Source organism: Pseudophryne corroboree, chromosome 1, assembly GCF_028390025.1.
Source record: "Pseudophryne corroboree isolate aPseCor3 chromosome 1, aPseCor3.hap2, whole genome shotgun sequence".
NCBI classification, from domain to species: domain Eukaryota; kingdom Metazoa; phylum Chordata; class Amphibia; order Anura; family Myobatrachidae; genus Pseudophryne; species Pseudophryne corroboree.
Genome location: NC_086444.1, coordinates 756452975 through 756469855, shown reverse-complemented (window position 1 = coordinate 756469855; position 16881 = coordinate 756452975). Strand labels below are relative to the sequence as shown.

Sequence of the window (16881 nt, the reverse complement as noted above, 5' to 3'; positions counted from 1 at the left end):
TCATTTCACCAGTTAGCATGCAAGGATCACGGAGCATGGAATCACTAGTGTGCAGGGAAATAGCCTGAGCTGCGGATTGTGTCCTGCCCTCCTGTGCATTGTGAGGAATTTGCCGCTACTGTTTCGTATCTTTTTTTTTTTTTTTTAAAGAAACTATTTTCTGAAGACATTGGTTTTTTTTTCAGACTGTGAAAATGAAGATTCAGGAGCAACAGAATAACTCTGAAATAAGACCACAAAGAAGCCTTGAGGTAGACGTTGGTCAGGAAGGCTTTGTCCCAGAGGTACCTCGCCTGGACCTCACCTCTCTTTGTGATGACAGAAGCTGGGAAGGTAGGAAACATTTGTATGATGTCTTTTATATGATTATGTTGTTAAGATTTTGAGGAGATGTAGAAGTGAATGATATTTGGTCTGCATATCAACCCAAGAGTGCTCTTCAAAAATATGTTTTACCTGTCCATTGGTTCCTAATCAGGTGATAACTAGGCACATAGGGAAAAAAGAGTATTCTAGGGATTCCTAGCACCGTGCTTTACAGTAGGACCCCAATAACAAAATGAAAGTGTATCCCTGTGAAAGACAGACTATATTTTTATAAATTGTAATAGCGTATGTGAAAAATACAATACATTATTTATAACACATTTATTGGTTTTATATATTCTGACACATAAACATTTTGTCTAATAGCAATTATATTAATTTGCAAATGTTAGGGGTACAAATAAAACAAACAAGCTGCCAGGTAGAAAATTAACCACGTATATGGTTCTCCAAAACATGCTGCCACTTTCTGTATCCTGAATAAATCTTCTATTTCCCCCTTTCTGCACATCCTACCAAGGCTAACAGCATATGTAATAAGGCTAGTTAATTCTTCTCTACAATTAACTCCATTTTTCACAAGGTAGAGTTTTTACCCTCAAATTGTCATTTGTATTTAATTATAACACATTTTGCAGGATCTAGTGAAGAGTTGCATTGCAAAATATTACTGTATAACAGCAAGGCAGGTGTATAATACAGGTATATAGCTCCGTGTTCATTAGAGTAGATGATCTTGCCACGAACTAGCATTTCTACCTGTTTGTAGCTGATACTTTTTTGTTTTTTGTTTTTGCTGTTTTCTAAATTGATTGAAGAATGTTTAGCAGCTGACAATTTAAAGAAGCTCAACAGCTGTGTCCTGTATGACATTTATGCATTACAGTCGCTGTATCTGATTTGCAATCTGCCATAGTCAAAACCTTACTGATATCTGAAAATGTAGATGAGTTTGGGAATTGATCATGTATTATACAACATAAACATTTGTTAATGTTTCATGCAAAGCAACTTCTATGTTAAGAAAAATTTGGTTGCAATGCTGACTATTATGTAACTTGGCTTGTCTTGTTAATGTGAGCATGAAGATTTGTATTTCCGCATTTAGGATGAGTGCACACTGACATATGCAATGTATTTTTTGACTCCTGTTAAGACACGCATAAATCTTTGCTGAAGTTGTATTCCGTTTCTGTGCGTTTGGTATGACAGATTGTACCTTGCATGTTCATCATTAAGATAAAAACGGTCGCCGGACTCCTCCCACACACATTATGTTCCTGTAATCTGCATCACCATGACTTAGCGTTTCATTGCCAGGCATCAATTTCTGTGGCCAGAAAATACTGTCCAAGTTGGAGCAGCTCCAAAATATTCCACATGTCCTCATCTAGTAAAAGTTGTTGTACATTGAAAAAAAAGCATGCTCTTATTAACGCAGATATAGGGGTATATGCAATTGCGGTCGAATTCCCGAAATTGTCGAATTTCGGGTCATTTTCGACAAAAAAAAAAAAAATCGCCTATGCAATTCAGTGCTTTCCGACCAAAAAACTGACTTTCAAAATTCGACTTTTTGAAATTCGACTTTTTGCAAATTCGACTTTTCTGCAATGATACAAGTGCTGCAATTCGACCAAAGCATATTCAATTCAAGTTTGGAAATTCGACAGCAGTGCTTTTAGACAGCAAATTCGTCATTTTCAATCCGCCACACTTTGGAGGGTGAAAACAAATAAAAAAATTTTAAACATGTTTTTTTTTGTGTTTTTTTGGGGGGGAATAGCAGATCTATTTATATTAGAAGGGATTAGGTACTTTTTTTTTTTTTTTTTTTTTTGGAGGCACAAATATTATTTATATATTTTTTAAAATATTATTTTATTTTTTTTTTTATGCTGGAACGGTGAAATCATAAAAAAAAATGGCGTGGGGTCCCCCCTCCAAAGCATAACCAGCCTCGGGCTCTTCGAGCTGGTCCTGGTTCTAAAAATGCGGGGAAAAAATTGACAGGGGATCCCCCGTATTTTTAAAACCAGCACCGGGCTCTGCGCCTGGTGCTGGTGCCAAAAATACGGGGGACAAAAAGAGTAGGGGTCCCCCGTATTTTTAACACCAGCATCGGGCTCCACTAGCTGGACAGATAATGCCACAGCCGGGGGTCACTTTTATGCCGTGCCCTGCGGCCGTGGCATTAAATATCCAACTAGTCACCCCTGGCCGGGGTACCCTGGGGGAGTGGGGACCCCTTCAATCAAGGGGTCCCCCCCCCCAGCCACCCAAGGGCCAGGGGTGAAGCCCGAGGCTGTCCCCCCCCCATCCAATGGGCTGCGGATGGGGGGGCTGATAGCCTTTTGTGATAATAAAAAGATATTGTTTTTTCCAGTAGTACTACAAGTCCCAGCAAGCCTCCCCCGCAAGCTGGTACTTGGAGAACCACAAGTACCAGCATGCGGGAGAAAAACGGGCCCGCTGGTACCTGTAGTACTACTGGGGAAAAAATACCCAAATAAAAATAGGACACACACACCGTCGACAGTAAAACTTTATTTCATACGTCGACACACACATACTTACCTATGTTCACAAGCCGACATCGGTCCTCTTCTCCATGTAGAATCCACGGATACCTGAAAAGAAAAGATCAATATACTCACCTCAGCCATGGTCCAGAGATAAATCCACGTACTTGGCAAAAAAACAAACCGAACACCCGCTCCATGCCGGACTGAAAGGGGTCCCATGCTGACACATGGGACACCTTTCCACGAATGAGACCTGTCAGTGACAGCTGTCACAGAAAGGTCTCTAAGCCAATCAGGAAGCGCAACTTCGTTGCGCTCACCTGACTGGCTGTGCGCTGTCTGTACTGTGACAGCACATCGCAAAGCCGCTCCATTACTTTCAATGGTGGGAACTTAGCGGCTAGCGGTAAGGTCACCCGCAAAGTTCCCACCATTGAAAGTAATGGAGCGGCTTTGCGATGTGCTGTCACAGTACAGACAGCGCACAGCCAATCAGGTGTGCGCCACGGAAGTAGCGCTTCCTGATTGGCTGAAGGGACGTCAGTGACAGGAGTCACGTGATGTCCCGGCATTCGGGAGAAAGGGGTCTGATGTGAAAACATTGGACCCCTTTCTAGTCCGGTATGGAGCGGGTTTTTGCGTGTTTTTTTTTTTTAAACAAGTACGTGGATTTTACTCTCTGGACGTGGATTTATCTCTGGACGCTGGAAGGTGAGTATAATTTTTTCACAGGTACCCTCGGATCGTCGGAGACCGTGGCAGTCGGCGTGTCAACATAGGTAAGTATGTGTGTGTCGGTAGTGTGTAATAAAGTTTTACTATCAAGGTGTGTGTGTCCTGTTTTTATTTGGGTATTTTTTTCCCAGTAGTACTACAGGTACCAGCGGACCCGTTTTTCTCCCGCATGCTGGTACTTGTGGTTCTCCAAGTACCAGCTTGCGGGGGAGGCTTGCTGGGACTTGTAGTACTGCTGGAAAAAACAATATCTTTTTATTATCACAAAAGGCTATCAGCCCCCCCATCCGCAGCCCATTGGATGGGGGGGGGGGACAGCCTCGGGCTTCACCCCTGGCCCTTGGGTGGCTGGGGGGGGGGACGACCCCTTGATTGAAGGGGTCCCCACTCCCCCAGGGTACCCCGGCCAGGGGTGACTAGTTGGATATTTAATGCCACGGCCGCAGGGCACGGCATAAAAGTGACCCCCGGCTGTGGCATTATCTGTCCAGCTAGTGGAGCCCGATGCTGGTGTTAAAAATACGGGGGACCCCTACTCTTTTTGTCCCCCGTATTTTTGGCACCAGCACCAGGCGCAGAGCCCGGTGCTGGTTTTAAAAATACGGGGGATCCCTGGCCAATTTTTCCCCTGCATTTTTAGAACCAGGACCAGCTCGATGAGCCCGAGGCTGGTTATGCTTTGGAGGGGGGACCCCACGCCATTTTTTTTTCGGGTTTTTCACGTTTTTTTACCGTTTTTTAAAATCGCGGCAAAATCCGCCAAATCGGCCGATTTTCGCCCGCGACTCTGGCGAATCCGTTTTTCATTGAATATGGTGAATTCCGGAAGCCACCTTCCGGGATTCACCTGTCGAATTGAGTCGAATTAAAAAACGGCGAAAATTGCCGCGAATTTGACCGCAATTGCATATACCCCATAATGTGTAATCATTTCACATGTTCATGTGTTTTTAAGGCTTTGTTCCATTTCTCTGACGTCCTAGTGGATGCTGGGTACTCCGTAAGGACCATGGGGTATAGACGGGCTCCGCAGGAGACTGGGCACTCTTAAAAGAAAGATTAGGTACTATATCTGGTGTGCACTGGCTCCTCCCTCTATGCCTCTCCTCCAGACCTCAGTTAGTATCTGTGCCCGGCCAGAGCTGGATGCACCCTAGGGGCTCTCCTGAGCTTCCTAGAAAAGAAAGTATTTGTTAGGTTTTTTATTTTCAGTGAGATCTGCTGGCAACAGACTCACTGCTACGTGGGACTGAGGGGAGAGAAGCGAACCTACCTGCTTGCAGCTAGCTTGGGCTTCTAAGGCTACTGGACACCATTAGCTCCAGAGGGATCGAACACAGTCCCAGTCCTCGGTCGTCCGGTCCCGGAGCCGTGCCGCCGTCCCCCTTGCAGAGCCAGAAGAACGAAGAGAAGTTGAAAATCGGCGGCTGAAGACTCCGGTCTTCATTAAGGTAGCGCACAGCACTGCAGCTGTGCGCCATTGCTCCCTTAGCACACCACACACTCCGGTCACTGATGGGTGCAGGGCGCTGGGGGGGGGCGCCCTGGGCAGCAATTAGATTACCTTACTTGGCGAAAAGCACATAATACAGTCTGATAAACTGTATATGTGCATTAACCCCCGCCATTAAAGTACATAAAAGGACAGAAGCCCGCCGCTGAGGGGGCCGGGCCTTCTTCCTCAGCACACCGGCGCCATTTTCTCTTCACAGCTCAGCTGGAAGGAAGCTCCCCAGGCTCTCCCCTGCAGTATCCTGGTACACAAAGGGTAAAAAAGAGAGGGGGGGCACATAAATTTAGGCGCAAAACTGTGTATATAAGCTGCTGTAGGGGAAAAATCACTCAGTATAGTGTACATCCCTGTATTATATAGCGCTGTGGTGTGTGCTGGCATACTCTCTCTGTCTCTCCAAAGGGCCTGGTGGGGGAACTGTTTTCAAATAGAGCATCCCCTGTGTGTGTGGTGTGTCGGTACGCGTGTGTCGACATGTCTGAGGTAAAAGGCTCCTCTAAGGAGGTGATAGAGCGGATATGTGTGTGGGAGGGTGTCTCCGTCGACAACGCAGACACCTGTTTGGATATGTGTAAGTGCTGAGGTAAAATTATTGCACAAAAGGTTAGGGAACAGAAAGGAAATCTACCCTGGTCTGTCCCTATGTCACAGAGTCCTTCAGAGTCTCTCTATGTTCACTATCCAAAATAACAAAGTATCAACACGGAGTTTAACTCCACTGTCGACTACGATAATGCAAAGTTACAGCCAAGAGGGCTAAAAGATATTCAATATATGATTATTGGAATAAAAGATAATTTGCATATCACTGATGACTCATCTGTCCCTGACACGAGAGTACACATGTTAAGGGGAAGAATGCTGAGGTAAATTTCCCTCCTCTCATGAGGAAAAAGAGCGGGAATCTCCAGACAAGAGACGGCAGCTTCCCACAAGAGAATTCTCAGGCTGTATCCTTTCCCCACTAGGGCCAGGATGTGTTGAGAATCTTCCCCTTGGGTGTCCTGTTTGCTCTAGCTATTCTCAGGGATCCTGCAGATAGTGTGCACATTCTAGTATACTACCCAGACCGGCGATTGTGTCGGCATGGGTTTATAGCGCTGTGGCAGCGTGGACAGGTACCTTATCAGCAGAGATTAAGACCCTAGTTAAGATGCTGTCTTAAGTGATAGATATATAATTATAAAGCATGCCCAAAGGGACATGAGTATACTGGGTCCTAGAGACAAAAGCTATGTCGATTTCTGCTTTACGTGTCCTGTAGAATATACATTGGACAGATGATGCCGACTTAAGAGGCATATGGAAGGCTGAGGATTGTGTGGAGAAAGGTTCTCGGGCCTGGTCTCCACAGCTATAGCTGGTAATTCTGATATTTTGCCTTATATTCCTGCACAGCCTAGGAAAGCACGACATTATTAAATGCAGCTTTTCGAATAAAGAAACAAGAAAGTCTGAGGTGCGTCCTCAACACAGCTAGTCCCCAGGAACAGAAGTCATCCCCGGCCTCTACAAAAATCCACCGCATGTCGCTGGGGCTCCACAGGCGGAGCTAGGCCCGGTGGGGACACGCCTTCGAAAGTTCAGCCACAAGTGGGTTCACTCCCTGTTAGATCCCTGGGCAATAGAAATTGTATCGCAGGGATACAGACTGGACTGTGAGAAGATGCCCCCTCACCGAGGACCCGGCGGGCTTCCCCCCAAGAGAGGGAGCCAGTGTTAACTGCAATTCGTAAATTGTATCTTCAACAGGTGGTGGTCAAGGGTCCCCTCCTTCAACAAGAGGGTGTTATTATTCGACCATGTTATAATCCCGAAACCAGACTGTTCGGTTAGACCCATATTGTATTAAAATCCCTGAACATATACCTGAAAAGGTTCAGGTTCAAGATGGAATCGCTAAGAGCGGTCATTGCAAGCCTGAAATGAATCGGGACATAAGGGATGCATACCTTCGTGTCCCTATTTATCCACCTCATCAGGCGTACCTCAGAATTGCGGTACGGGATTGTCATTACCAATTTCACCAAGGTAATGGCGGATATGATGGTGCTCCTGCGGAAGCAAGGTGTCACTATTATCACATACTTGGATGATCTCCTCATAAAAGCGAGATCAAGAGAGCAGTTGCTGGACAGCGTATCACCTTCTCTGGAAGTGAAACGGCAACACGACTGGATTCTATATATTCCGAAGTCGCAGTTGGTTCCTACAGCTCATCTGCCTCGCCTAGGCATGATCCTAGACACAGACCAGAAGAGGGTTTATCTCCCGATAGAGAGAGCTCAGGAGCTCATGACACTGGTCAGGAATCCATTGAAAACCAAAACAGGTGTCAGTGCATCACTGCACTCGAGTCCTGGGAAGGATGATGGCATCATACGAGGCCATCCCCTTCGGCTGGTTCCATGCAAGGACAATGGAACTTACTGGACAAGTGGTCCGGATCACATCTTTAGATGCATCGGTTAATCACCCTATCCCCCAGGGCCAGGGTGTCTCTCCTGTGGTGGCTGCGGAGTGCTCACCTTCTCGAGGGCCGCAGATTTGGCATTCAGGACTGGGTCCTGGTGACCACGGATGCAAGCCTCCGAGGGTGGGGGGCAGTTACACAGGGACGAAAATTCCAAGGTTTGTGGTCAAGCCAACAGACTTGCCTTCACATCAATATCCTGGAACTAAGGGCCATATACAACGCCCTAAGTCAAGCGGAGTTCCTGCTTCGCGACCAACCGGTTCTGATCCAGTCAGACCACAGGGGCTCATGTAAACCGCCAGGGCGGCACAAGGAGCAGGGTGGCGAGGGTAGAAGCCACCAGAATTCTTCGCTGGGCGGAGAATCAAGTAAGCGCACTGTCAGCAGTGTTCATTCCGGGAGTGGACACGACCTCCACCCGGGAAAGTGGTGACTTCATCAGGAAGTCTTCACGCAGTTTTGCAAATTGATGGAAACTGCCTCAGGTGGACTACATGGCGTCCCACCTCAATAAAAAGATAAAAAAGGTTTTACGCTGGGTCAAGGGACTCTCAGGCGATAGCTGTGGTCGCACTAGTAACACCGTGGGTGTTCCAGTCGGTCTATATATTCCCTCCTCTTCCTCTCAGACCCAAGGGCTGAGAATTGTAATAAACGGAGGAGTGTGAACAATATTCTTTGCTCCGGATTGGCCAAGAAGGACTCTGTACCCGGAACTGCAAGAAATGCTCTCAGAGGACCCATGGCCTCTGCCTCTCAGTCAGGACATGTTGCAACAGGGACCCTGTCTGATCCAAGACTTACCGCGGCTGCGTTGGACGGCATGGCGGTTGAACGCCGGATCCTAGCGGAAAAGGGCATTCCGGATGCAGTTATTCCTACGCTGATAAAGGCTAGGAAAGACGTGACAGCAAGACTTTTTCACTGTATATGGCGAAAATAGGTTGCTTGGTGTGTGGCCGGGAAGGCTCTACAGAGGAATTCCAGGGGGGTCGATTCCTGCACTTCCTACAGTCAGGAGTGACTATGGGCCTAAAATTAGGATCCATAAAGGCCAAGATTTCGTCCCTATCCCTTTTTTCTCTCAAAAAGAACTGGCTTCACTGCCTGAGGTTCGGACGTTGTTACAGGGGTGCTGCATATTCAGCCCCTTTTGTGCCTCCAGTGGCACCTTGGGATCTTAACGTGTGTTGGATTCCTAAAATCCCACTGGTTTGAGCCACTTAAGACCGTGGAGCTAAAATATCTCACGGGGAAAAAAGTGGTCATGCTTTTGGCCTTAGCTTGGTCTAGGCGTGTGTCAGAATTGGCGGCTTTGTCATGTAAAAGCCCATATCTGATCTTCCATATGGAAAGGGCAGAATGGAGGACTCGTCCCCAGTTTCTCCCTAAGGTGGTATCATCGTTTCATTTGAACCAACCTATTGTGGTGCCTGCGGCTACTAGGGACTTGGAGGATTCCAAGTTGCTGGACATAGTCCGGGCCCTGAAACTTTATGTTTCCAGGACGGCTAGAGTCAGAAAAAATGACTCGCTATTTATCATGCATGCACCCAACAAGCTGGGTGCTCCTGCTTCAAAGCAGACTATTGCTCGCTGGATCTGTAGCACGATTCAGCTTGCACATTCTGCGGCTGGACTGCCGCATCCTAAATTAGTAAAAGCCCATTCCACGAAGAAGGTGGGCTCTTCTTGGGCGGCTGCCCGAGGGGTCTCGGCTTTACAACTTTGCCGAGCTGCTACTTGGTCGGGTTCAAACACTTTTGCAAAATTCTACAAGTTTGATACCCTGGCTGAGGAGGACCTTGAGTTTGCTCATTCGGTGCTGCAGAGTCATCCGCACTCTCCCGCCCGTTTGGGAGCTTTGGTATAATCCCCATGGTCCTTACGGAGTACCCAGCATCCACTAGGACGTCAGAGAAAATAAGAATTTACTCACCGGTAATTCTATTTCTCGTAGTCCGTAGTGGATGCTGGGAGCCCGTCCCAAGTGCGGACTCTCTGCAATACATGTATATAGTTATTGCTTAACTAAAGGGTTATTGTATGAGCCATCTGTTGAGAGAGGCTCAGTTATTGTTCATACTGTTAACTGGGTATAGTTATCACGAGTTGTACGGTGTGATTGGTGTGGCTGGTATGAGTCTTACCCTGGATTCCAAATCCTTTCCTAGTAATGTCAGCTCTTCCGGGCACAGTTTCCCTAACTGAGGTCTGGAGGAGGGGCATAGAGGGAGGAGCCAGTGCACACCAGATATAGTACCTAATCTTTCTTTTAAGAGTGCCCAGTCTCCTGCGGAGCCCGTCTATACCCCATGGTCCTTTACGGAGTACCCAGCATCCACTACGGACTACGAGAAATAGAATTACCGGTGAGTAAATTCTTATTTTTACAGCCTTCTCTGTATTTATAGTATTCGTGGATTTATTGGCTTTGGCTACAGAGGTTACTGTTGACCATGTTAATACTTTTACTAGTTGTAATATTCGACATGACACTGAAACAATTAGCAGCAGCTGTGGACCAGCAATAATAGCTGTTGCTTAAATACATGTTAATGATTCAGGCTGATCTGATAATGCTTTGATTTGTCCATTAACTTCTTTTTTTCACTGTACAGTTATGTTTGCTTTTTGCACCTTTGAATTAACCTTACAATTATTGCACCATTCCCTTTTGTGATTGAACAATTATTATTAGCTCCTATACATTATAGTTCCTATGTACTCACAATAATGTATCAGGATTTGTAGTGTATTTGGAAACTTGGATAGTTTAGCAGGACTGTGAGAACTCTGGAGCTTTTCTCATACTAAATTATGCTCACACTGTTAAATTATATCTAAAGGATGTAAGAACAGTAATTATGTTGGGTAGAGCCAGCCTTACCTACTTATGTTTACAAAACACACAGATCATCACACAAAGGGGGAATATCAATTAAATGCATGTTCTGGTGTAATGTCTGGGCAGTGGCACACTTGCCTGTTTTTGAAAAATAATTTCAGGGACACTATTGCAGTGAAGTATTCAGAAATTGCATCAAGAGAAACCATCTCTGACTCATCCACTCTGGTATGCATACAAACTGATTGTATACTTTGAAATGAATCTGTTTGCATTGCTCCCAAATGAGCAATAACACTTGTAACTGAAGGCCACAATAAACGCTAATATAAAATACTATCAAAATAGCTTAAGTGCTATCTTGTGCAAGCGATTCTTAGTAAATCAGCCTACTTTCAAAGTCAGTAATGGAATCACCATTCATGAGACATGGGGGGTCATTCCGAGTTGATCGCTAGCTGAAAATGTTCGCTGTGCAGCGATGATGCAAAAAAACGGCACTTCTGCGTATGCGGGGCAATGAGCTCGCGCGACGTTCTTTCACAACGGCCGATGTAGTTTCACACAAGGTCTAGCGAAGCTTTTCAGTCACACTGTTGGCCGCAGAGTGATTGACATGAAGTGGGCGTTTCTGGGTGTCAACTGACTGTTTTCAGGGAGTGTTTGGAAAAACGCAGGCGTGCCAGGAAAAACGCAGGCGTGGCTGGGCGAACGCAGGGCGTGTTTGTGACGTCAAAACAGGAACTGAACAGTCTGAAATGATCGCAAACGCTGAGTAGGTCTGAAGCTACTCTGAAACTGCACAAAATTATTTTGTAGCCGCTCTGCGATCCTTTCGTTCGCACTTCTGCTAAGCTAAAATACACTCCCAGTGGGAGGCGGCATAGCGTTTACATGGCTGCTAAAAACAGCGAGCGATCAACTTGATACGATGTGTGTGTACCCAAAATTGATAAATTCAGTTTCAGTAATTTACACTAGATTTTTACACTTCTATCCTTTCCATCCTGGGGATACATCTATGGGGATAAATTTTTTACCTGGGGATACATTTATATTTTTCATCCTGGGGATACATCTACATAAATTTGGTAAAAGTATGACAATTTGTGTAACCTGGACACATTTTTTAATAAAGTAACCTGAGTCACCGTTCTGTGGTAACTGAATCACCTAGTGCAGAGGTTCCCAAACTGTGTGCTGTGGCTCCCTGGAGTGCCTCGGGACACTTGCAGGGGTGCCCTGGGTTGGTGGTCCAGGACCAATTCAAATTATTCATGGTCAATATACCGTATATACTCGAGTATAAGTCGACCCAAATATAAGCCGAGGCACCTAATTTTACCACAATAACCTGGGAAAACTTATTGACTCGAGTATAAGCCTAGGGTGGGAAATGCAGCTCTAGCCGTACACAGCCCTCAGTGCCAGATATGCCCTCATACTGCCAGATATGCCCCCACAGTGCCAGATATGCCCTCATACTGCCAGATATGCCCCCACAGTGCCAGATATGCCCCACAGTGCCTGATGTGCCCTCATGCTGCCAAATATGCCCCACAGTGCCAGATGTACAAGATATGCCCTCATGCTGCTGCCAGATATGCCCTGCTGCTGCCAGATATGCCCCTCATGCTGCTGCCAGATATGCCCCTCATGCTGCTGCCAGATATGCCCCTTATGCTGCTGCCAGATATGCTCCTCATGCTGCTGCCAGATATGCTCCTCATGCTGCTGCCAGATATGCCCTCATGCTGCTGCCAGATATGCCCCTCATGCTGCTGCCAGATATGCCCCTCATGCTGCTGCCAGATATGCTCCTCATGCTGCTGCCAGATATGCCCCTCATGCTGCTGCCAGATATGCCCCCTCCCCAAGTGCCAAATATGCTCACCCGGTGCTGTTACTTAACCCTCCGTCGATCCCGCGCTGTCTTCTGAAGGAGGGACACGGAACGCACAGCGTGCGCCTCTCCTTTGTCCCTCCTGCATCTCCGGCGGCCGCGGCGGGTCTATTAAAGGAAGTGCCGGTTCGTGATCAGAGGTCACGAACGGGTACTTTCTTTAATAGACCCGCCGGAGATGCTGGAGGGACACAGGATAGCCGCGCGCTGTGCCCTCCGTGTCCCTCCTTTACACTGCACTACCTGTCACTGCACTGACTCGAGTATAAGCCGAGGTGGCTTTTTCAGCACAAAAAAAAGTGCTGAAAAGGTCGGCTTATACTCGAGTATATATGGTAATAGGCAAAACCAGTGCTGGTGGCTGCCAGTCATAAAATATGTGGCCAAACAGAAGCAAATCTTGTCCCTCACCACACAACTGACCCTAAGGATGACATATAAACGCAATCTACTTAATGTAATATTTTTTTCTAAATTTCTCAATAAGAAATTTTTGGCCTAGGGGTGCCGTGATTCAAAAAAGTTTGGAAACCACTGACCTAGTGGGTAATGAGCATGGTAAAACTTTAATATAAAACTGAATTTTTAAGGAATATATCAAAATCTAAATAAATCAAACTTTTTTACCTCAGAGTAATGGAATCAACTTTACTGTTGTACGTTTTCATTTAACCATATCGATATTAACCCTGAATCTGATACTGAGTTTATTTTATTTTGAGAATTATTTTAAGCAAAATAGAGAACATTAACTGATTAATAATGTCAACATCTTCTACCAGTGTTGACTTTTATGTTTAAGGCTCTTTGTCCATATTTTCATGGAATTGACCAAATGTTAAATTGTTTATAGTTTATGCAACCATAAAATATGCAGAGTCAGTCTTGTGTTTTTTCCCCTTAGACCACTGTTTCCCATACTTGAGCACAGGTGGCTTTATTAGTACCTCAGTCATTTTGATTTACCCATCTGTGCTCAAGCATTGATATCCTTAAAACCTGGTTTGTTAATGTGCCTTGAGGATATTGGGAAACATTCTTCACAAAATAATATTTTAATAAAAGTAGGCACATCCTTGGCACATCCTTACATAGAATTGTGTTATATGGATTTTTTAGGCTTCTACTCTAGGTTTTTTAGGAACTACAGTATGCCACAATCCAATCTTTGTTTTTCAGTATTAGCACCGAAAGCTGTTAAATAAAACAAATCGGATGTAACGGCACTTGTACAGTTAAAGATTTGTTGTGACATGTATGACTCTCTGCCACATGCGCGCAGTTTATGGAAGGTTTGTTTGGATGTCTGCCTGTGTTTCTTATGGGTGAATGCACTTTTTGCTAAATTCCATACACACTCCAATGCATGGCATCACTTCAGTGCTAGGGCGTAGCTCTAGGAATCAGGGTGAGCTCTTCCTCGCCACTGCTTCAGGTCCAATTTTCTGATAAACCTATTTTATCTATAAGATCTATATTTACATAAAGATATAATAAAATGTAAATTTAATGTAGAAGAGGAACAGATGGTTGTTAGACATCTGCTGTTCTACCAGAATTTTTTTCTTTTTAAACAGAGCATCTGATATCTTCCCTTATTACAAGATGGAGAGCATTACAGGCCGCCAGAAAGCCACTTTCACTCTAATACCGGGTACACACTGGCAAATATATCGGCTGTTCGATCAAACGGCCACTATATCGTTAACGGGTCAGTGTGTGGGTACAAACAATATGTCTGAGAACAACGTAATTCATAGACACAATGCGTCAGCCCTGCAGCACAGCTGATATATATCTGCAGATATATCAGCGCATCTGGCTGTGTGTATGTGCAATCCTTTAGGACTGAGTTAGGGAACCACTGCTGTAAGTAATTTTACCATGTACACTGGCCAGCCACTGCATATCATTTGTGTGCTATCGTATGACAGCCTTTGCATACAGATGTGTCCTCATACATCTTGCTTCAATACGCCATGCAGCGGGAAAACCTGGCTTTACAGGCCGTGTTTGAAAAATTATAGGAACTGATTGGTTGGTGCTTTATGTGATAAATACCCTGCAGCCAGTAACACTGTGGCAGGTGCCATTCGGATGCTCCAGGCAGACACCCTTCCGTCTGTACAGCCGCTTGGAGCCTCATCAAGAGTTTCCAAGCCCTGCTGCGCTTACCGATGCTGGCAGACCCGCCCCCTCTGCAAAACGTCTTGGCATCATGCATTTAGTTAGCGGGACCAGCACGGGGCACTGGTGCTCCACTTATTCCAGGACTAGCCTGCTATCGAACAATCATCATTTATTTATATTTTTATCAGTGCGTTTTCACTCATTCCCAGTCTTGAAAAATCTCGCACCTCTTTTTGGTTACCTGTAGGGCGCACACAAACATTTGCCAAGTACCCTGTGTTATTATATTGCTGTTAATCAGAGATTTATGTTGCACACTTCTTTATTAAATGCCCCCTTATTGTTCACAACAAGGTTGTACAGCTGATGTCCCTCCAAAGTGTGTTTTAATTGATTCTCATACTCTTCCTATTCCACAGCAGCTTTGATTCTGATGGATTTAAATAATAATTGGCCAGCAGCCACATAGTTATCATGGAAACATGTTCTCCTTCATGGAAATACTTGGATTGGTCAGGAAGGTTACTCTGTCACAGAAGAACATAATTTATCTGAAGTACTAAACCTCCACTGACTACTACAGAAATGAATAAACATTTTATTAATACACATTAGAAAATACATTTTACACATATAAAATATTTGGGAATGTAGTCCACAATTTAGGAATAAATAGTTTTAACTATTAAATTCTATTCAAGTGGACCTGCCGCTCCATCATTAAGTTCTTCAAAAGACTTGAAGAGAACAAGCAATTGGCAAAATTGTGTACAGTAGCCGTATAGTAGAGGTAGTCATCATGTATAATAAGCAGTAGTTGTTAGAGAGTCCTTCTTTGGATCATTTGCATAAAGGTACTTAGCACAGTTGGTAAATGTCCTTGTCCAATGGCTGGGAAGTACAGATCACAGGTAGCTGTTATAGGTGCATGAATAAAGTTCCCAAGATAAATCCCAACAAGTGCCCAGTACTAGTGCTTTACACATTACGATATGGAATGCCCACAGCTTCCCCAGAAGAAAAAATCTATACAATATGGTGACCGGTATAGTTGTCTACTGGTAAAATTATATGTGTTACTATAGCTAAGACTTCCAGTTTACAGCTACAAAACACTAGCTGTACATCAGGTCTACAACATGAATATCACAGATTATGCTAGGCTCATTCCAACGGGATTATCTCTCTATAGGGGTGCTACTGTAGTTTATGGAGCAGGGGTGTTACCTGATCTGCGTTTACAATATACTTTATTTGTGGGTAAGAAAACTAAAATTTGATTAATGACTTCCGAATCAAGGAGGCAGTCATTTTAATATTAATTTACTTAGTAGAATATTGGTGACTTCAGAATAGAAGTACTGGAAAGAAAAGGATTGTCTCTTTGTTGGCGCACTTACAAGAAAAGAGTGTGTATGTTTAATATGTAACTTTTAATTCCGTATGATTAAAAATGCCCGAGAACGTGAAAAATAATGAGACAACAATCACAAACACTACATGTAATGAAAACTAAATGTAATAAAAATAAATTATCAAATCCTCTTATGTGTCCTTATTGTGTTTATATAATTTATAATTCTTAAGTGTGTGCCGCAATAATTTGAAGATAACCGTATAATATTGGCTACTTAAATCAATCCTCAATTTATTGAGATGCCTTTATTTAATCGAATCATGAACAAATATGATACTATAACCAATAATCATATTGCGGTTGAATCTTTGTTCTATATGTATATAATTCTGCACATGTACATGGAACCGAACCGAGCTAAATCTATTCTGCAACACTGCAACAGTTACAACTGGAGCTAGAGGGTTCTATAACCTTCATTGAGAATGAACTACTATATCCATTTCATTACATATTGTATCCTGCAGGGGATATTAGTATTCTCTCTTTAAGGATACAGTTCCACCCTATGAGCTCCTATTAATCAATTATACATATCGTTGGAGTTCTATACCTTATGCTGATTTGAATAAACAGCATTTATTCATATGTAAATTCACACTATGTGTATCTACTACTCTTAATCAATCATATGTACACTCCTCTATTTGTTTATCATGCAGACTATCTTGCAAGGGGCAACTATATGTAAAAAATGCAGCTATGCCATATGCATTTGGATTAAATAGATATAAGCTGTCTACAATGTGTGTTGATTACACAAGATATCCACAGCCTGAATACTATGCTGGTTTAATGCAGCAGAATAGCTCATTTGTATCTCTTATATGTAACTGTTCTAATGCTTTCTTGCAAGTTGCAACAATCCGTAACATTTATGGTGTTATTATAAACATTGAAACAGTTACGATTGGAGCTGTTGGTTTCTATTTCCCTTGTTTAAGAATGAATTACTATGTCCATTCTTTACAGGAAAAAACCTGCAGGAAATAACTGTTTACTTTTAA

The 16881-nt window shown here is 44.1% G+C and overlaps 1 protein-coding gene across 5 annotated transcripts in view; it reads left to right on the top strand.

The window, feature by feature from the left end:
* Positions 1–16881, top strand: part of FAM13A (family with sequence similarity 13 member A) — a 398835-nt gene that overhangs the window by 343390 nt on the left and 38564 nt on the right. For all 5 annotated transcript variants that reach the window (XM_063917175.1, XM_063917158.1, XM_063917167.1 and 2 more), the window contains exon 13: positions 186–333. In XM_063917175.1, coding sequence (XP_063773245.1) covers positions 186–333 — 148 coding nt within the window. The remainder of the gene's footprint in view (positions 1–185; positions 334–16881) is intronic.